The sequence below is a fragment of the Myodes glareolus genome, chromosome 2 (genome assembly GCF_982192425.1).
Source record: "Myodes glareolus chromosome 2, mMyoGla1.1, whole genome shotgun sequence".
Classification (NCBI taxonomy): domain Eukaryota; kingdom Metazoa; phylum Chordata; class Mammalia; order Rodentia; family Cricetidae; genus Myodes; species Myodes glareolus.
In genome coordinates, this window is record NC_142027.1 from 132,480,509 (window position 1) to 132,502,317 (window position 21,809).

Genomic DNA, 21,809 nt, shown 5'->3' on the forward strand with positions numbered 1-21,809 from the left:
GAACTGAAGTAGAGCCCACAAAGCAATGATTTTTGCTTCCTGCCTCCTTTCTTATACAGCACAGGCCCTGCGGCCTGGGGATGGCAGCGCTGAGGTGAGCTGGGCCCTCCTGCACCAGCTTGCAGTCAAGAAAGGCAGGGGCTGGAGAGATGGCTCAGAGGTTAAGAGCTTTACCTGCTCTTCCAAAGGTCCTGAGTTCAATTCCCAGTCAACCACATGGTGGCTCACAACCATCTGTAATGGGGTCTGGTGCCCTCTTCTGGCCTGCAGGCATACACATAGACAGAATATTGTATACATAATAAAATAAAATAAATATTTAAAAAAAAAGAAAAAAAAAGAAAGGCAGCACAGATGAGTCCACAGGCCTAGCAGGAGAAAGCAACTGCTCAGCAAAGCCCCCTCCTCCAAGGTGTAAACTCTGATACAGAAAATAACAAAAGATTAAGAACCACAGAAGCACCAGATATGATTTCAAAATATAGATTTATTTATTAAGGATTATTTAATTTCTGCATAAAAATCACCAATTGTTCCTCATTGGGTTTTTTTTCTTTAACATACATCAATTCTTCCAGGGTTTGTTTACCCCAATACTTTAAAAAATATAGCTCTTTTTAGCGCCAGAAGGACAGTTAAGGCAGCAAGGCAGTTTCTTGGGTCTCCACAGCTGGAGGGCTCCCATGACAGGCAGTTTCTTAGGTTGGAAAAGCCATCCCTGAAGAAAATAATTATGCAGAAGAATGCAAATACAGTCATGTATGGTCACTTGTGTGCCTAGTCAGTCATCTGAAAAGGCTTGCTGGTTCATTTCGGCTAAAACAAAACAAAACAAAACAACCTGTCTGACAAAAGACAGAGTGAAAGAGAGAGAGCAGGGCTGGCAAGGGCAGATGTGCCAGCCATGTTGAGGGCTCCCACCAGCTTGCTTTTTAAACAGACACCACAGTAGGGACCCTGCTGAACTTCCAGTCAGACTCCATCGTGCTCCGAACATCTAAGACATCCTTGGGCCAGATGGATCAGGTTTCTTTGCTGGGTGAGGTGTATGTCTACCCCAGGCTGGGCTCCTCCTGAGCTGGGTAGGGGAGGAAAAGACAGAAAACCCTAGAACTTGATCGTTAGCAACGTTAATTGAGCAACGTTAATTGGTTTTGACCACACTGGAGGGAAGGCCTGCTCAGCCTGGGCCGCTGGGAAAGCAGGAGGTGTTTAGTGTTTATTGCTCCACTAGAACAGGCAACAAACCAAACCAAAACAAATGACCTCGAACAAGCTGAGGCTGCCCCCTGCAGACGTAGGCTGGCCTGGCGGCTGAGCTGGGCACTCCAGCTTGATTCACAGTGATTCGGGCTTGCTTGCTCCCGCGTGGGGCTGTGTCTGAGCGCCTACACTGTATAGTCAAGCTCTGCGTTCATCTTAGTGTACATGTCATAGATGGCGTCGATGGTGGCTGTGTAGTTGACCAGGAAGAGGCGGATCTTCTCAAGGCACTCCTCCTCCGTCACGTTCTGTCCCTTGGAGAGAGCCTTCAGGAAGTCAGACTTGTAGGGTGCTGCATACAGTGCTGCCTTGAGAGGGAAGAGGAAAGGCAGGTGCAGTATTAGTGGGGCAAGATCAGGCTAGCACGCTGGGCACCAAGGGGTGTGCAGCCCTGACGCCTGTGCTGGGCGGGACACTCTGCTCATATTGGAAGGGAAAAGAAAAGTGCATGCTCCCTTCCCTTGTAAGGGACAGCAGGACACCAGCACCAGCTTGGAGTACAGATAGACAGCAAGTGCACACTGAAGCTTGTGTCTTGAGGAAGTTCCTTAGCTATATTCACTCAATTTAGTTGCTTGTGTTAAGATTAGGGAGGGGATAGCGGGGCAGTGGTGGTGCACACTGTTAGTTCCAGAGCTCGGGAATCAGAGGCAGGCAGATAGATCTCTGTGAGTTCGAGACCAGCCTGGTCTACAGAGTGAGTTCCAGGACAGCCAGGACTACACAGTGCGACCCTGTCTCATAAACACAAAACCACACAACAGAATGATTATGGAGATTGTGTGAAGCGCTCTACATAGCTCAGGGTACACAGATGCTCACGCAGCAACAGGTACACATTATTCTGTCCTTGGTTAAATTTGGGGGATACTTCAATACTTCGAAAGGCAGAGAACCAGAAATTCATAGAACCTTAGAGCCAGAGGACAAAGACACAGCCAAACACAACATCTAGACCCTGGTTTGTGGAGTGAGGGGTCACACGTGAGAAGACAGTAATTACTCTGGGGCCCTGACTTAAGCCATATGCTGCACACCGTGCAGGACTCCTTCCTTTTCCCAGAGGTCTGGAGGTGTGAGACATGAGGCCACTGAGGCCCAGGGAGGCAGGCTCCCAGGTGCCCACTTCTGTTTCTGAGATGGGAACCTGGTTATGTTGCCCAGGCTGGCTCAGAACTCCTGTGCTCTAGGATCATCCTGGCCAGAGGTGCAGCTGTCAGTCAGGCCCAGGTTGAGCCCTGGGACCTGAGATCATCAGAGGGCGGAGTCTGAAACAGCGCCCACTAGCGGTGCACTCGCAGACAGCTGGGGTGACACATGGGACACTGTCTTTCCTGAGGGTGCTTGCAGGGGCTCCGTAGGAAGACACTGCAGGGAGAGTGGGCTGCTTGAAATGAGCCCTGACCCCAAACATGCCCAGGTAGAAGGCCCAGAGGTAGCCATACTTTCTCCTGCCTGGACCCAGCCTGCCTTGGGACCCTTCCTGTCAGATGTCAGAGCCTGGGCTTCTTGGGAAGGAGGGGTAGTCTGATGAGGACATCGTGAGGGGCAGGGTAGCCAGGGACATTTGGGAGGACTTCTGACTCCCAGCCTGATGAATCTAGGGCCCCTCGGCTACCCAGGCTGGCACAAAGGTCTTTTCCAGGAGCTGTAGTCAGTATTGCCCAAACATAGGCCACAGTAAACCGAGGGCCAGAGTGTTTACAGCTGCTACGTCCTTGGGGACAGGGCCCTTCTTCCCCTCTGTGCCTGGGGTGAGAAGGAGTGAAGAAGAGCCAATGAGGCCAGTCCATCACCCCGTGGTTCTTGAGTCTACAGACCTGACTCTTCTCACAGCCATGGAACCAACCGGCTGAGGGGCCCACAGGGACACTAAGGGCACCTGAGGTCACAAACAGGGTTGGCGGTGGTTGCATGAGGGTCTAAGTACCCCAGCCCCATCCCATAGAACAGGTGAGTCCTTCCAGGACAGTGGGAAGGAACATAATCTTCTTGTCCCGTGGGGGCTCACCTTGAAGATCTTCTGCACTAGCCAGCCGTGGTACTTCTTTAGGGCCATCTCATAGGCCTTGTTGGCATTTACACGGATGAGGTTAGGGTGGTTCTCATCCCGTTCCCCGTCACAGATACTCTGCAGGAACACCTGGATGAAGCGCAGGCCCCTGTGGTCCAAGGGGACAGACATTTAGGTCCATGACCCATATCGGTGCATGCACAGGGAGTACCTCCCCTAGGTGACCTGTGTCGGTTCTACTTCTGAGTATGTGATGACCCAGCTCTGGTGTAGCGTGCCTCAAGCAGAGCCTATTCTGGGTCCTTGCAGCCTCTCATGGCATAAAGGATGATGCCAGTGTGGCCCTTGGCAGGTTCAAAGGCCAGAGATGTGCCTCCCAGGCTGCTTACCTCTACTGCACTGTGACCCTAAGATGCTTCATGGGGCACAGCAGGAACCCTGAATAGAAAGCAGTCGCTGCCAGCCCCGTAGTGCAGTTAAGACAACAGGAAAAGTGCCCAGAGGCCCCTATGCTGAAGGCTTAGGTGTTGCTGTGAGAAGCGGGACCTAGCTGCAGGAAGAGTCCCTAGCGACCTCCTGTTTCCTGTCAGCCATATGCTGCTAGCAGGATGTCTTGCCTCATGATGGGCCTAGAACCAGTGAAGCTGACCAAGGGCTGAGCCTCTCCATCTAGCTCATTTGGAGCCCCATCCCACCCGCTTCAAATGCATGGGGCTGAACCGGGCACCGTCAGCCACTGCACAGCCAGGTGCCCTTTCATCTGCTCACCAGCCTCCTGCCTTATGTACCCATCACTGGATCCCAAACAAATGCCTCTGCTATCTTCCTGCAGGGGACTGGGGTTGCCCAGGCAAGAGTTTCTGGAGCAGGGCACTGAGAACAGGGCTCTGTCACAGTCCCTCTGGGCTCGGCTCCAGAGCCAGCACTGCCTTTCTGGTCACCCACAGGCCCACAGGTGACTTAGATAGGAGGAGCGGCATCATCTGCCTTGCTACCGCTGGGCAAACGGACCGGGGGATGTTCCTCAGTCCAAGCCTGCAAGGCCTGATGACAAGGTTGGGCAGTGTGCCTGGAGCAGCTCTTAGAGCAACTGTATCCTGATGATCACCCGGCCCACCTCTGGGAAGCCAATTTCCCCAAGTCCAGTTCACCAGAGAAGTATGTGTTGGGGGCCAGGAGATGACCTTCAGCGGACAAGCTATCTTCCTGGGTCCTGGCCCAGACCCCTGAGATGTCAATAGTGGGAAACGCTGGAGGGCAGGGCAAGGGTCCCTGCCTTCTTAGCAGCTGCTGGAATCACACAGCTAGAGAGTTCCAGAGCTACCAGACCACTGAAAAGATTCAAGGAAGTCACTCGTGCAAGCTCAAGAGCACTCCTACTACATGCCTGTCAAGGGAGTCTTAACACAAAAATCCACCCGTGCACGACACGCTACCTCTGCACAGTGCACCATTCGTACCACTGCTCAGTCGACCTGGACTGTGACGTGGCCTCCTCGGTGATGGGGAGATGCCACACCTGGACCACTCTATCCGGTGCGTAAAGAAGGGGGCTGGAGACTAAGGCTGGAAAGTGCACTTCCCCTGCTGTCTCTGGGGCCAGAACAAGGGAGTGCCACCATGCATCTGTCAGCCTCGGGAAGCTTCTTGGGGCTATTAAATGGCAGTGTTGACACCCTTGGCCCAACGTGGCCCAGCCACACCCCACCTCCAGTCCATCACCTTTTCAGCCACAGCAGGGCCAGTGTGGCTCCCACTTTGGGCCACTCCGCTCCATACATGCCCTTCTCCACTTCCAGGATGTTCTGCAGGGTCCTGAACTTGGCTGGGTCAGTGTCGTAGACGGCTTTAATTTTCTGGAATAGAGCACAGATGTTTTCCTGTCACGGACTGCCCCGCAGACTGCTTCTGCACACTGGGCAGTGTCCCATCCTATGGGCCCTGCCACCCACCTGCTCATGAGTCCAGGCGCCACCCAGGAGCCTGGGCCCCTGAAATGCTTCAAGTGCCTCACACAGTCCTTTTGGTGACCCTGACACTGCATCCAGAACCCGATCAATGGATTAGGACAGAGACTCAGGGGTAATGTGTCAAAAGGCCACAGGTTTGGGACAGGGAGTGGGGCCTAGCTGGGCTAGCTCCAAAAACCATGTCTTCCCACTGTCACAGCCATCAGGGACCCGAAGTCTCACAGTGAAGAGGAACAAACATAGGCAAAAGGGTTCAAAGCTATTCAGACAAAGCATCCCCTGAACCTGGCCCCACATCAGTCTGTCGAGACTGGCTGAGCCCGAATCCCACCTGTCACTTCCCTGCTGTGTGACCTCAAGTGAGACATCAACCACTCTGAGCTTCAAGCTCCTCATCTCTGTGAAGACAGTAATAGCAGGCAGGCCCAAGGTTCTCTGGGCTGGAGGAGTGAGGCCGCGTCCTCAGTGTGCCTCTCTGCAGAAGTACCTACCCAACATGGAAGAGCCAAGCTGACGCCACTATGGACTTGATTCTTGTTTTTTGTGGTGGTGGGATGCTTGACTAGATAGCCTAGGCTAGCACAGGTCTTCAGGCCTCAGCCTGAGTGCTGAGATTACAGGATGCCTGAATGATGTTAAACTGGAGTTACGTGTGTGTGTGTGTGTGTGTGTGTGTGTGTGTGTGTGTGTGCGCATGTGCACACACGCACATATACATGAGTACCAATGGAGGCTAGAACACTAGATCTCTGGAAATGGGGCTAAAGGAACTTGAAGTTGCCCAGTGTGGGTACTGGGACCAAATTCTAAGCCTCTGAAAGAGCAGCAAGCACCCTTGACCATTGAGCCATCTCACCAGCCCTCTACCTTTACTTATTTACATATTTATTTGTTTGTTTTGATTTTTTGAAACAAGGCTTCTCTTAGTAACAGTTCTAGGTGTCCTGGAATTCGCTTTATAGATTAGGCTGGCCTCGGATTTCGAGTGCTGGAATTAAAACCATACGCCACCACTGCCCAGCCCGACCTTTATTTCTTTTTAAGGTACAGCCTCTCACTGGCTGGCCAGTGACCATCAGGGATCCATCTCTCTCCGTTCCTCCAGCACCAGGATTATTCTTGTGCTGCCCAGTGATACTTTGACATGGGTTAGGGGTCCTAAATCAGGCCTGCATGTTTGTAAAACTGAACCACTTCCCCACCTCTGGAGTTCTTGTTTGGTGGAGCGGGCAGCAGAGGATCTGGATGATCCTGGATTGTGTGCTTGCAAGGGGGCACTGAGAACCTTGGTCCGGCAGGTGAGGGGCTAGGACTCTACAGTCTCTGTCCTCTTCCCCGAACTCAGCCTGGGACCTGGCAGGGTGGGTTCAGATGCCTGATGATGTACTTACAGTGATGTTCCCACTTATGTCTGCCTTGATGGGCGTAAACACTGGGGACCCAAGGCAATCTGGGAACAGAATGAGAAGAGAGATTTAGATTTCCAACCAAGATGGCATTCAGAACCACCACAGGCCATGGAAGACCGCCACCTGTGTGTTTAGGGGCCAGGAAGAATCATTTATAGGTGTTTGGAAGGTCCAGTGGCCAAGTGAATTCAGGGGGTGCTGGGCTCTGGATGAACTGGTCGGGGCCTCTGAGGCTGCTGGAGCTGCTCTCCCAGCACAGCACCATCCAGGAGAACTCTGCAGTGCTGGGAATGCTCCTCCACCGCACTGTCCAGGAATCATGCGACCTCAGACTTGACTTCTGCCCCCCCTCGCACTGCCCTTCATCTGAGCTTCAAGTTTCCCATCTTGTGAGCGGGACAGGCGTGTGACAAGCAGCCACAGACACACATTCTGTTCTCCCTGGAGCTACAGTGTTTCCACGTGGAGGAGGGAACCTCTCTTGACAGTCCCAGTAGAATGGAGTGCAGTACAGTGACACCTTTGAGCAGATGACATGCAAACCAGGAGTCACCTGGCCATGTGTGCTTGGAACCCCAGGCCCCATGTGGGATGTGAATTGTGTTCCTGCCTCTTCCCCTCCCCACTGCTTTGCTCCTCTTAGCCGGCAGCACCCGCAGCCAGAATATCGTACCAGCGAAAGCTGCTCATAGAGGAGGGACGCAGGCCTTCAGGGCCACATTCCAGTATGCCCTCACCCTCAGAGCCTAAGCGAAGTTGCCTTGCTCCCCTGACACTCACCTTCTCCCTGCTGGGAAGTAGGTTTGCTAAGTCTGACTAAGAACAAGGGCACAAGGGCACCATAGTAGGCCAGAAGTAGGTACCAGTACCACAGAAGGGAGATCCTGCTGCCATGGAGGCAGACAAGGGCCTAAGGACTCAGTGAATGACCTCAGGAGAAGAACTGCTGGTCAAATCCCACTGAAGGAATACTCTTTCACTGCTGACATGAAGAAGTGTGTGCTGAAAGCACCTGCAGTGACACGCCCCAGACACAGGGACATGGATGAGGAACCAGACAGGTGGTAGTGAGATGGGCCTGATATCCCTCCATGCGACAAGTATCCTGGACCACGTGTCTGTTTCCTCCCGTGTTGAGTCAGGGCACTGGGTGCTTAGTAGGGTTGGCACATAGATCAGAAATCAGGATTTAAGATGCACCACCCTGGTTACAGGCATGCACCTGTAACCCCAACATTTAGGAGGCAGAGATGGGAACATCGAGAGTTTGAGGCCAGCCTGGGCTACAAAGCAGTCACACTTGGGAGGCAGAGGCAGGAACACTGAGAGTTTGAGGCCAGCCTGGACTACAAAGCAGAGTCTCTGGAAAGAAAACAAGAAACAATGATGCACCTAGGCTGGGGGTGCAGCTCAGTGCAAAAGAGGCAGAGCCCCTGCCTAGCATGTGTGAGGTCCTGCGTGGGACCCTCATCACCAAACAATTAAATTATGGGCCAGACAGATGGCCCAGTGGCGACTTAGGCATTCAATCCCCAGGACCCACATGGTAGAAGGAAAGAACAGATTTCCACAAGTTGTCCTTTGACCCCCACTCAGTTTCATGGCTCACACATGCATGCTCATACAGATAAATACAAAAATCAATTTAAAAAAAATATTCCAGACCTATTTATCAGGGTGCCCAGTGTGGGGCAAACGCTGGGAAAGAGGCACTGATCAGTCTATGCTCCCTAATTCTAGGGTCAGGCTTCACTACCGAGCAAATCTCTCCAAACCTCTGCAGACTGCAAACCCCGCTGCACACCCACATTTCACCTTTCCTCTTTCTGAGATCGTGTTGTGTAGACCATGGTCCTCCTGCCTCCAAACACTGGGATGACAGGTGTGTCTCACCACATCCCGCCCACTGAAGTCCCTCATGGAGGGTCTGCCCCTGTGTACTGTGGCCGTGGTGCCTGGAAAACTGACCCCCCTGGCAGGCTCTTCTCCCACACTTTTGTGCAGGTGCATGTGAGGGCCCGAGGTCAACAGTGGTGTGTTTCCTAACCACTCTCCTTGCCTCTCACTGAACCCAGGCTCACTTACTGGACAGGCATCAAGCTCCAGGGGTTCTCTTGTCTGCACGCCACTCCCCACCCGACACAGGCAGCCCAGGTGTTGTTTTGGGTGCCAGGCTTCCACACTCAGCCTATGCAGATACTTTACTAACGGCACCATTCTCCCCTCCCCTTTGTCTACACTCTTAGCATAGATCAGATGACTCCCAAGTATTAGGTTTTTTTGTTCGTTTGTTTTCGTTTTCCGACAGGGTTTCTCTATGTAGTCTTGGCTGTCCTGGAACTCACTCTGTAGAACAGGTTGACCTCAAACTCACAGAGATCTGCCTGCCTCTGCTTCCCGAGTGCTGGGGTTAAAGGCGTGCGCCACCACCCGGCTCCAAGTATTAGTTTTAAGCCTCCGGCCACCCAAGATGGCAGAGAGTCTGTGAAGCAACTTGGGCTTCAGCTTTTCTCCCTGAAAAGTGAGACTAGGACTCCATGCAGGGCAGGGTTTCTGTGAGGGAAGGTACAGGCTGTGTACATAGCAGGTGCTGAGTGTTCATCAACCACACAGCCTTCAAAGGGAGATGTCGGGAAGCCGGACTGGACGGCAGAGTGTGGGCAGCCGTGGTCTAATGTATGACACAACCGCGGTGTGGTACTGAGCACCCGCCCTGTTGACAGGAGAAAGGCTTATTGTTTGCCGTGTTTGCCGTTCTCCTGACAGTGCTCGTGAGGCTCACAAAGCCGCTGTGCTCAGCAGGCACTGTCCCCACAGCAGCCGCCATTGTGTGTGTGACTGATGGCTGGGGCCCAGGCCAGGCTGCCGTTCTGCTGTGGGGGAAGGGTGCGCTGGATGGAGGCAGATGCTGAGGCAGGGACTGAAGGCTTCATGAGGGACTTTAAGAAAGAGAGTGGGTCTAGCCTGTCACCCCAGCATGCTGGAGCCAGATGCAGGAGGGTCATGAGTTCTAGGTCAGCTTGGGCTACACAGTGCGACCCTATCCCAGAAAAAAAAAAGGTGAGAGTGTAGGGTGACCCCAAGTGGAGGGCAGGAAAGGCTTGGGCAGTGTACTGTGCTGTAGGTCAAACAGACCAGTAGCATCTAGAAGCTGGGCGCTTGTGGTTAGTGACAGGTCAGAGCCAGCTGGCTCTGGGTGTGAATTGTGACTCTGACAAGTGACTTGAGAACCCCGAGTATGAACCCTTCGTTTCCTGCAGCCCAGAGGTGCTGGGCAGAGAGAACTCCGAGTACGGTGGGCTGGGGTCTGCTTCCCATGGCTTACGCGGGGGCCACAGTAGAGAGGCCAAATGAGTCCCCTGAGCTGGGTAACAGCGCCAAAGCAACCCACGTTAGCTTTCTAGGATACATCTGTTGGTGTGAACTCAGAACAGCGCTGGGGCAGGAACCCCAAAGCATGGTTTGAATTCCCACACTCATGGTGGCCTTTCTAATAGTCAAACCTGTGCTGGTTCCCACAGCCTGTCAGCCTCTCTGCTGCCCCAGAGCGCAGCCTGCCACAACCGCCTTTCTCGTCTGACTAGTTCCGCAGTTCCCTCAAACTCGTTTTGCCTTTTTAACTGCCATCAACCCTCCCGGCCCTGGAGGGAGAGGGCCTTGCATGGTTTTCCAGTTTGTCCTGTAACCCACAGAAGGAAGGGAGCTGCCTTTAAAAACAGGAAGGCCCACAGTGCCACCACCTCCTGTTGTCACACAACCAACCCCAACAGGCAAGCTGCTTCGGAAAAGCTCTGACTTTTTTAGAACACCGCTGAAAGGCCTCTTATGCCTAATAAAGGCTTTTTTCTCAACCCAGAAGGCATAAGAAAAGGTCAATAAATCTGATTACAAAACCCAAGAGCTTCTTATAAGAGGCCATCAACAAAGTGGAGCAGGAAGTAGAGAAAATAAAGGCTGTTTATTATCCCAAATATATAAAGAGTATTTACAGAACAATTAGAAAAAAAAGTTCTTTACAATGAATAATTCACGAATGAAATAAAAAGATGCTTAATCGCAGTGATGAAGAAAATAAACTAACATGGAGACCTTTCCATCAATTAAGTAATTTTATGAATATATCAGCCACTGGCTTAACCATTCTGGATAACATTTATTAAAATGTAACACAGGGGCTGCAGAGATGATCAGAAGCTAACAGCACTTGCTGCTCTTCCAGGGGACCTGAGCTCAGTAACCAGCCCCCTGTCAGGTGGCTCACAACCTCCTGTAACTCCAGTATCGGGGGATCTGACTTCCTCTGTGGGTACCCCTACACATGTAGCACATTCAGACACACATACACACAAATTAAAACAAATTCACAAATGAACAAGCCATCTGTAACTTTCTAAATAGGGTCATCATTAAAAATATAAAGGGGTGGCCTGGTGATGTCATGGGCTCCCTCAAACCTTCACCATAGGGCACTATATTGAATGTCTTCCATCTTTTTAAAAGCACCTCTGGGTTGTTGATGGCTGTTTTCCCCTGCTTTGCCAGCTGCTGGGAAAACACAGAGTAAGCTGTCAAAACTACAAAACAAAAAGAAATGGGAGTCAGGAGAGGAAGTCCCCTTTGGGGACTAGGGCCTCCTGCCTGGGTCTCTACCACTGCCCAAATGGCTGACACTGCCCAGAAAGCAGAATTGTCCACCGGCCAGCTTGTTGCTACATGCCACCCAGATCACTTCCTCCTCCAGCATAGTTGAACACAGGTCATTGTACTCAGCCCAGCCAGGGTGTGGCTGGCGTCACAGACAGTGCTTGCCAAGCAAGCTCAAGGCCCTGGGTTCCAGCATCCCAACGTGGTGGTGCATGCCCACAGTCTTGGCACTTGGGAGGTTGAGGAAGGAAATACTAGTTCGGGGCCTGCCTGGGTGTCTTAGTGAGACTGAGTAACTCCTGCTCTCCCTCTCCAGAAAAAGAGCACAGCGCACATCTGGAAATTTCCGTCACGGGCATTCCAAATATCTTTACTGTTTCCTTCTCTATTCGTGTGTACGGTCATGTGGGTGCACAGGCGTCTGGAAGTCAGAGGTCAACCCCTGGTGCTATCTTCCATCTTTTTTTATACAGTAAGGATTTCTCACTGGCCTGTGGCTTGTTAAGTGAACTAGATTGGCTAACCAGTGAGATCCAGGAAGCCACCTGTCCCAGTCTCCCCAACACGGGGATTATAAGCATGCACCAGCATACCTGGCTTTCTACATGGGTTCTGGGAATTAAACTCCCAGGTTTCAGGTATGCAGGCATGCAGGTTAGCCTTGAACTTTCTTTGTCGTTGAAGATGACTCTGAACTCCTAAGTCTCCAGCCCCCACCTCCCAGGCCCTAGAATTACAGGCCTGCAGCTCTATCTATCAATGGGAACAACAAAGTGTGTTCCCATTGCCCCAAACTGGAACAACAAACAAGAGATTAGCCATGTCCTGAGAGGTGCCAGCCCTCCAACCACTTCCTCTCAGAAAATCACTTTCATTTAAGAACAAAATGTGATCCCAGTTCTCAGGGGCCGAGGCAGGAAGATGGAGGGTTGAAGCTCAGTCTGAGTCACATGCCCAGGCCCTGGTACAGGTAAATAAGCAAACACATGAGGAACCAGATGACTCTGCTTTTGATGAGACACGCCTAACTCAGTTCCTGAACCCTTATTTCCAAGGAGTGGTCACTATGTGGCAATAGATACTATGTGGTGTGGGGAGGTTCTGCTGGGAATGCCTTTTTTCATAGCCAGATAATAAAATTTGTTAGACACTCCCAGCAGATTAATGTTACAGGTCCTGAGTTACAAGATCAGAATGGGTGGCTCAAATTACAGCTGATGGAGATGAATCTTTTATTAACTGGGGAGGGGTGTCCAGGCTCAGGTCACAGGCCGCTTCGGAAGGGAAGAACATGGAGGATGCCACACTCTAGGGCTGGCTCTGCTCTACATTTATCACCTTTAAGAAACCGCGCTGCATCTGCACACTGTCTGTCCACTGTTGCCCTCTTTAATAACAGTCTTGAGGTCAGGTGTAGTGACACACACCTTTAGTCTCTCTGCACTCAGGAGGCAGAGCTAGAGGCAGGAGGATCTGTGTCAGTTTGAGGCTATTCTTGGTGGTCTACATAGTGAGTCCCCAGCCAGTCAGGACTATATCTGACTGATATCTTGTCCCCCCACAAAGCCAGCCTTAAGTTGCAGGTACAGTTGGGAAAATTTGACTTGCTGTGTGACCTGGGGAAATCAGCCAATGTTTCTGGGCCACAATTGCCCCCATTAGTAAAATAAGAGTAATGATGAATCCCATCTTGCTGAAAGGCTTCAGCCAAGGGCTCAGCACATTTCCTGCAGGGTACCTCAATAAAAAGTCTTATTCAGCTTATGCTGGAGAGGATGTAGAGTAAAGGGAACATTCCTCCATTGCTGGTGGGAATGCAAACTGGTACAGTTGCTTTGGAAATCAGTATGGTAATTTCTCAGAAAATTAGGAATCAACCTTCCTCAAGACCCAGCAATACTACTTTTGGGTATATGCCCAAAGGATGCTCAAAGGACATGTGTTCACCTATGTTCATAGCAGCATTATTTGTCATAGCCCGAACCTGGAAACAACCTAAATGCCTCTTGACTGAAGAATGAATAAAGAAATAGTACATTTATACAATGGAGTACTATGCAGTAGGAAAAAATAATGACATCTTGAAATTTGCTGGCAAATGGATGCATCTAGAAAACATCATATTGAGTGAGGTAACCCAGATCCAGAAAGACAGATATAATATGACATAAAGCAAAGAAAAATCAGCCTACAATTTACAATCCCAGAGAACCTAGACAATAAAGAGGACCCTAAGAGAGTCATACATGGATCTAATCTACATGAGAAGTAAAAAAAAGACAAGATCTCCTGAGTAAATTGGGAGTGTGAGATCAATTAAAAACAATAAAAAAACAAAAGTAAATAAACATCTTATTTATTTATTATACTTACTACATAGTATAGCATCATCTTTCTCAACAGTCAGGTTTTCCAGAAAGGAAATCCAGAAAATAATGACCCTGGTTGTTGGGAAAGCAGGAGACTGGATCTATGGTGGAGCATGTTCCTAGCATGCACAACATGGGAAGGAGTAAAGAAGAAATTGGAGATGGGGAAATACTGACGGACTGAAGAGAAAAAGGCAACAGAAATCATCCGGGCATGACTTCAAGAGCGTTACAAAGGAGGCTTGGGTGGGAGTCAAGGGATGTTCTTGGAGAACAGCATAGAGAACACTTGAAAGCCTGGGGAAGCTGCCTGCCTGGGGCAGGCCCAGCTGCTGGTCCCTGAAGAGTTTAGGAAGCTTAGCTACATTGTAACAATAAAGAGAAAGGGGGATGAGTAAGGCTGTAACAGAAGCAGGGAGACTCACAAAGCCATTTTAAAAACAGAAACAATAAAACCTAAGACCACAGCTGGCTCTTCCACCCCACAAGCTCTAGCACTGTCACATCACACCCAGTCCCCTCCCCAGCCACAGCAGCTCAGGAAGCCTTTGTCCAGAAGAGGACTTCTCACGGAACACAGCTGTGTCTGAAGAAGTAGGGATCTCTGACCTGTACCAGGGCTGCACCCCCAAGGTCCTCTTTAAGAAACCCTACTCCAATTCCCTTGTTTCTTACTTCCTTCATAAGCGTTAGAAATGAGTTTCCACCCACTCCCACGCTTGCCCCTGAGAGCCATCTTAAAGGGGTCAGGCTAGCTGTGATGGGGCACACGTGTGTTTCACAAGGTCCTGGGCCAGGAGATCTTCTATTTGGACATTGCCTAGCCACCTATACTCTGCCAGGACGTTGCTGGGTGTCAGGTCACAGAAGGGCCTGACTACTGTCCCTAACAGATTCCCAGCACTGTGTCTTATCCCTCTGCAAACCAGGTGAAAAGATGCTGATGTCTGTAAGCCCAGTCACACACTTGGCTACTTCCTTTTCTCTTCTGCTCTCACACTAACAGAGGCCAGGCACCAGGCCTGAACCTCAGAACCAGATGTCCTGAACAGAGAAAGACCGACAAGCCATCTCAGAAGGCCAGGGTGAGCAAGTGGGTGACACTAGGGGCCCAGACCTACTCCACATGGCTCTCAGCTGCACTTGGATGATTCTCAGACTGAAGCAGCCAATGGTTGGCCCAGGGCCCTGGCAGTCAGTCACCCAAGCTCAGGAATGCTTTCTCTGCGGTAGAGTCGTTTCCCAAGGGCTGGACTGCATGCACTCTGGCAGCCTCTCACCCATGCACAGGTGGGGTGACTCTAGGCATCAAGCACCATCATCACCTTGTGAGGTCACCTCCTGGGGCTCAGAGGGATGAGAAAGTCCATGTTTCTTTCCACTCACTTGTCCCGGGTGTTCAGGGCACAGGGATAGGAGGAAACCAGTTGGATCCAAAGTCTCTGCTCCCCTCTGCACTTCAAAGGCAGCCATCCTACAGACTGGCAAGAGCCAGGAGCACCAGCACGAGGCAGGGCTCACTGTGCCTGCTCACTACACATTTGCAAATGCCTCCCTCTAATGCCACGCCACTGCAGGACTTTAAAGCTGAACAAACCAGGACAGGAAGTGTCTCTTCGGCTCTGTGACCCTTCGGGGCACCATTTCTTCTTCCAAGTGCTGCTTATATCACATTCTGCTTAGTCTACACAAAGCCCACCTCTCAACATTCTGCCACTAAGATATCAGCAGCCTGCTGGAGCAGAGGGCGAGCACAATCCCACTGCATCTCTTTCAGAAGAGTCAACATGCAAACAGCCCTCAACAGACTTGGAAAACACGGCAGGGCTGTGGCCAAGGGTCCTCAGTCCAGGAAGGGCTCGCTGCACCGGGGGAGTGTCCTAGAGATAAGGGTACCAGGCACCGGCAAGGCCAGCTCCCAAGGACACTGATTTAATTACGCTAAGAGTCACAAATAAAGGAAACACATTCCCAGTATTAAACCTCCAGTGAGTGGCAGAAATCATTGCCTTGGGCTCCTCCATCCCGAACTTTTCCTGAGACAATGACAGCTAATAGTTGTCATAGCTGTCACCTCATGGACTAACTTTAATTGACTAAGAAAGTAGTTATTCTAAGAAAGATGCTGAAGCTGTATCTAAGCTCAAAAGGGAAAAAAGAATTATGATTGATTAGTAATGCCTGCCACATGTGTAGGATGTACAAAGATTATGTCTTCTGATTTAATCATGAATTTATTATGGAAAGAAAAGCCAAGCATTTTTGGCAAGAACCTAGAAGAATGGAAATGGAAAAAATAGACAAGCAACAACCTCCCCCGCCCCCCCCAAAAAAAACCCCTTTTATGCAGCTAAGTGTGGTGTATATTAGTAACACCAGCACTCTGGAAGCTGAGGCAAGGGTGTCACAAATTCAAGGTCGGACTGGGCTGCTAAGGGCCTCAAGATACTAAAAAATAAGCAAGATAAAAGGATACATTCAGCAAATGTTCCAGCTTGCAGAGTCCTGGGCACTGAAGTTACTCAGAACCACAGACCACAATAGGCTCTAGGAGGCACAGGGAGGAGGAATGACTGTCTGGGTAGGGTTATCACTAAGCCAATTCCTTAAGGACATGTGGACTCCACCAGACAAAAGGAAGGAGGTGTGTGGGTGGGCGAGTAGAGTGGTATGCAGAGTGAGGAGAAAGGCTGACACAAGGAACACGCTGGGGACAGTGGGCACAATGCCATCTGTGGGCCTGGGAGTCATTCAGAAAGCTGGCAGCACAGATTTCAGGAGAGAGCAACAGGGAACCACTGAGGCTTCTAGCTACGGAGGAGCATCAAGCCTCCTGGGTTGACAGCAGCTGCATAACTGACCTAAAAGATAAGTGAGCAGGAGCCACAGGTCAGTCTTGTAACCGATCAGTCAGGAGATCCAATTACTGGGTCAGAGGGGAGAAAAAAAGGTGGGTAAAGGACCAGCCTCTAAGTGGATGTGGGAAGACCTGCATGAGCGGAAGAATTCAGGCTAGAGATACGGAGGAAGGGTGAGTCCCCAAAGGGATGCTGTAAACCAGAGGAGCAGGCTGACATGTAGCCCACGCCCACAGGAGCAGAGAGAATCAGTGTTGACCAAGCCCAGCCAATGGTCCCAGGCCACACCCTGAGGAGTTACGGTGGTTGTTCCAACAGGTCCAAAGAACTATGCGGAGAAAGAGATCTGGAGATGTTGGCAGCAGTACTGCCGACCACAGCGTGGGAGTCCAGCAAGAGGGACTGTTAAACTGCGGTCACATCCAAGTAGAATCCTAAGCCACTATGGCTATGACAAGGGACGTAGGAAAGCAGCCTCACTATGTAGTTAAAACGAAAATGCAGTTAGATGAAAAATGAGGTTGAACATTGCTCTCTCTCAAAGACACCGAAAGAAGACCCTAGAAGGAAAATATCCTGAAGTGACAGAAGGCTGCTCTTTAAAAACCCTACTTCAAAAGGCTGTGAGATGCCAAGAATATAGCTCACACCCGTGATTCCAGTTGTTTGGAAGCTGAGGCAGGAGAACCGCATTTGAGACCAGCCTGCGCTGCATAGTGAGTTCCAGTACAGAGTGGAATCTTTCCACAGAAAACAAAACAAACAAACAACAACAACAACAAAACCAATAGGCTCCTGAAACAGCTATGGTGGTGCTTGCCTATAATCCCAGAAGCTTGGAAACTGTAGCCAAGTCACAGCTTGTGACTACATAGTCGATTCAAGGCCAGTCTGAGCTACAAGACCCCAGTTTCAAGACAAATGTCCATGAAGGAACTCAGTGAACTGATAAGTCGGTATTAGATCCTTAGTGCCTATAAATGGCAGTCAGGACAAGCACAGGACCAGGCTCATCCTTCTCGATGTGGGTGACAGTTGTATGGCTGGGGCGGACTGAGGGGCCACTGGCAGTGGCACTGGGATTTGTCTCTGCTGCATGTACTGGTTTTTTGGTATCCTATTCTCTTTGGATGTATACCTTGCTCAGCCTAGATGTAGTAGGGAGGGCCTTGGACCTTCCACAGGGCAAGGTGCCTTGCCCTCTCTTAGGATTGGAGGGGGGTGGGGTAGGAGGGTATGTAGAGGGAATGGGAGGAAGGAAGGGAATGGGAATTTGGATTGGTATTTTTAAAAAAATCTAATGAAAAAAGAAATAAAAAAATGGTAATCATCATTTGATTCTGCTCTGATTTGAGAACCTGTTCCCACAATGCCTCTCAGGCTCCTTGTGGCCATCATTCCAGACCAGCTGTAGTCCAGGGCCACACGCACTGTGCCCAGCTCATCCAAGCAATCAGGGACACCCCAAAGATGATGACTAAGACCCCACCTTGAGCTGACCAGGGTGGGAGAACCCTCCCAAAACCTGAGTCCACGGTAGAAAGCACCATCCAGAAAGGGCACGCTCAAACGCTTTCTTTTGTACAAACAGCATATGGCTCTAGGGTGACCCCTGTCAGTTAACCCCTCACAGGCCAACCCCACTGAAGTGTCAGTCTAAATGGTGCTTCTGTCCACAGCTGTGACATCCACAGCCCAAGACGGCAGCAAGGACAAGGATCCTTTGGGACCAGAAGCAGAGAGGGAGGGACATTCCTCTGCCCTGGCTCCAGTTGCCTCCTCCCATCTCCTCCCAAACCAGCCTGATGCCCATACTCAAAAGGGGTGCCCCAAGTGCCGAGCTGACATGCCACCTCAGTGCAGACGGGGAAGCCATGCCATCACCACCACGGAGCCATTGACAGAGCTTCAGTGTTCTTTGTATTGAGGGGTGTCTGGAAGGACCTGGATAATGCCCTGTGGCATTCAGCACCCCCTCAACTACAAAGAACAAAACTAGCTCTCCACACAGCTGCAGATATCTACTAAGGAACAAAACTATCCTCACGTGAGAACCACAGGCCCCAGTATATGCTGGCTGGCTCTAACTAGCAACTACTCAGAGATCCAAGGAGGAAGCAGACACAGACCCAAAACGCAGTGTTTCAGGGTTGACGAGATGGCTCAGCAGGTAAAGGAGCTTGCTGCAAAGCTGGATGATTTGAGTTTGATTCCCAGGACCCATATGGTGGAAGGGAAGAACTGACTTCTGAAATCTGTCCTCCAGCCCCTGGCATTCAAACACATGCAAATAAATAAGTATATTTTAAAAAAAAGAAACATAATGTCATAAAAATCAAAGCTATAGCCAGCAGCTCCCTGCCTGAAGATGCAACCTTATCTCCAGACAAGACGCCGATGACAAGAAGGTCCCCTGCACTAAACAGGTTTAAGGGAGGACCTACTAAGTTGTGCTCGGCACAGCGGTGGCTGAGGAAGCTGAGACCCTGCTCTCAGGTTGCCCCTCCAGGTTGGAGCCTCTCATAGACAAGTGCATTCAAGATTAGAGTTAACATCCATATTAGAACCTACGAAGGGGCCCAACATTAGATTCAAGAACTTCATAGATGACTTTCTTTCCACAGCAAGCATCTCTCCACAAGCCTCAATCATCCCCATATCCAGCCTAGACCAGCACCTCCATGTCACTCTGGGGCTCAAGAGAAAAGCTGATGTACATCTACAGGGCCACACACCCCTTGTGGGACCTGCTGCCCCCCACCAAGTCCTAATCATCTCCAGGAGCCAACCAAGTGACTATGTATGTGGGTGCCAAACCTCCTCAGGCTAAGCAGCCTCAAGGCTCTGCCCAAGTGTAGGTTTCCCCTGGACTCTGCCCTGGGGGCTGGTATTGTCCTGCAAAGTCACCAAATGAGCTAGCAGGGTAGGGCACTGGGAGCGTCCCCACAAGGCAGAAAGCAGGGCTCAGGTTGCACCCTTTGTGGACTGCAAGGCAAAGGGCAGGGCAGATGGCATCGGTTTTCCTCCCACTTTCCAACAAGGCCTGGACTGGAGGAGGGGAGGAAGAGGGTCTGAAACTGGCTTGGAGACTAAGAGCTTCAACTTGACAACTTGACGTGTGGCGGAGAGGACTTCCTCCTTTTCAAGCCAAAGGGAGGGAGGGATTCGAACTAAGCACCCTGCCACTGACATCACCCCCACAACCCACCCACTTCCCTTCTCCTGACCCCTTTCCTAGACGGAGGAAAACCTTTTCATGACTTCCTCTAAAAATCGTCCTTGAGTTTTGCAGCCCCATCTTCAAGCCCTTGGAGGTGGCGGTGATCTTTGACCTGGGGTCGGGTGAGGCTGGGGAGGGGAGGGCAGGGTTTATTCTTTTTAAGGGTGGGGGAGAATTGAGAACCAGTCTGAAAGGGACGAAAAAAATGAAATCGAGGATGAAGGCGTTCCGGGGAGCCGGAGGTTGGTGCAGCATGTCCGTGGTGCAATAGCAAGGGATGGTGGGGGGGCGATGGATGAGAGGGAGTGATGGGGTTCGTCAGAGGGGAGAGAAGGAGCAGAGAGATCTGGGCAGGTGGGAAGGGCTGGCGGCGCGCGGGACTCACCGAAGAAGGGCGGTAGGTGGGCCACCGCCTCCAGGAAGGGCCCGGTCTCGATCTGCCGGTCCGCGGGCAGCGGCTTGAGCAGGTGCTCGGCCAGCAGCGCCATTTCGGGGTCGAGGCCCTTGGTGATGCCCCAGCCCGCACCGAGGGCGTCCGCGCCCGGGCTGTTGCCGCCCGCCGCCGCCTCCCGGGACGCCAGCGTCGCCACTTCCGCCCGCGCCTCTCAGCGAGCGCCGAGCGCCGCCCGCAGGCCGGAGCCATGGAGCACTCCGCCCCGCCCCTCCGCGAGTCGGCCAATAGGCACACATCGCCGCGCCCATCTGACCAATGGGAGTCCGCCTCCCCCGCTACCGCACTGCCATTGGCCTGGGGGCGGAGCTTACCGGAAGCGCGGGCGGCGGGCACCAGGTGAGCCGCGCCTGGGTGAGACAGTGCATCCAGCCAGCCTGTCACCGGTTACCTCAGCCCCTAACTTGGGGTGCAGGCCGGCATCACTCTGGTCCGCACCCGCTTACAGTCCAACCCTCTAGCGGGGCCTTGTTTCCCAATCCGGGGTCCTCCAAAGGTTCTAGGTTCACGCCTCCCGCAGCCTGCACCCGGGTTCACCTCAGCCACAATCCAGCCTTGCTGCTGTGCCCTAAAACCCAGAGCTTAGTGTGCCCCAAATCCAGTGGGAATATTCCGCCCACACTGAATATTCAAAGGCCTACTCTGCGTTGCTGCTGCTCACTGTACCCGGCACAGAGGATGCAGTGACCATGTAGCCAAGTCGCTGTCCTGGAACCAAAAGTCTAGTCGCAAATTAGCAGTTTCAGAGCTGGCTTGTGAGTGAAGAAAGCAAAGCAGGCTTGAGGGTTTAGCTCAACTAGCCCTGCGTTGCATCCCAGCCCCGGACAAACTGGATGTGGAGCCTACCTGTAACCCCAGCGCCCAGGAAGTGGAAGCCAGATGAGTCCACTTTAAGGTCGTCTTTGGCTACGTCAGGAGCCTGAGACCAGTCTGGGGTAGAGTTCCTGTCCGTAGATAAATAAGCATGACAGTTGGATGGACAGAGAATGTCTGGGCTTGTTCTAGAGGGTCCAGCGAGCACTTCCAGGGAGGGTGGCATTGAGCTCAGAGCTGAAGGGATGGAAGGGCTTGAGCAAAGTGTTGAATTGTGGAAGATAATTTGTGTATGTGTGTGTAAGAAACCAGAGAATTGCAGGAGCCCATTGAAAAGAGATGGGGAAAGTGAGCAGGGCCTGGGGAGTGGTCTAGAATTTGTGGTTCATGAAGGCAGTGAGAAGGGACTCGCGCCAGAAAAGCATGTGCTAAACCTTGTTAAATGATTTTATTTTACCCTTATGGGGGGGGGCAGAGGACAAAAGAGATTGATCCAAGCACAGGCATGACTCCCCCCACCCCCGTAGAGCCAGGAAGTCAGGGACTGGGAGAGATAGGACCATTATTATCTCTATGACTATGACTGCACCACAAGTTAGATCTTCTGTTGATAGGAGCCCAAGCCACCAACTCCAGTTTCTTCCCACCCCACCCAGCCTCACTGCCTCGGGCCTCCCAAGATACAATCTTACTAAAGCTGGAGCCCCACCTCTGCCAGAACCCCACCTACCTTTGAGACGCCTCCATTAATTCCACACAGAGAAAACAGCCTGCGTGGGGCCTCTGGCACCCGAAGAC

The 21,809-nt window shown here is 51.5% G+C and overlaps 1 protein-coding gene across 1 annotated transcript; it reads right to left on the reverse strand.

The window, feature by feature from the left end:
• Window positions 1-469: 469 nt before the first annotated feature.
• On the reverse strand, window positions 470-20,362 carry Gltp (glycolipid transfer protein). The gene is made up of 5 exons (XM_048449788.3): window positions 20,133-20,362; window positions 6,639-6,697; window positions 5,000-5,133; window positions 3,275-3,425; window positions 470-1,571 (listed from the first exon to the last, which is right to left on the reverse strand). The coding sequence occupies exons 1-5, from the start codon at window positions 20,233-20,235 to the stop codon at window positions 1,389-1,391; spliced, it is 630 nt and encodes a 209-aa protein (XP_048305745.1). The 5' UTR covers window positions 20,236-20,362; the 3' UTR covers window positions 470-1,388.
• Window positions 20,363-21,809: the final 1,447 nt, after the last annotated feature.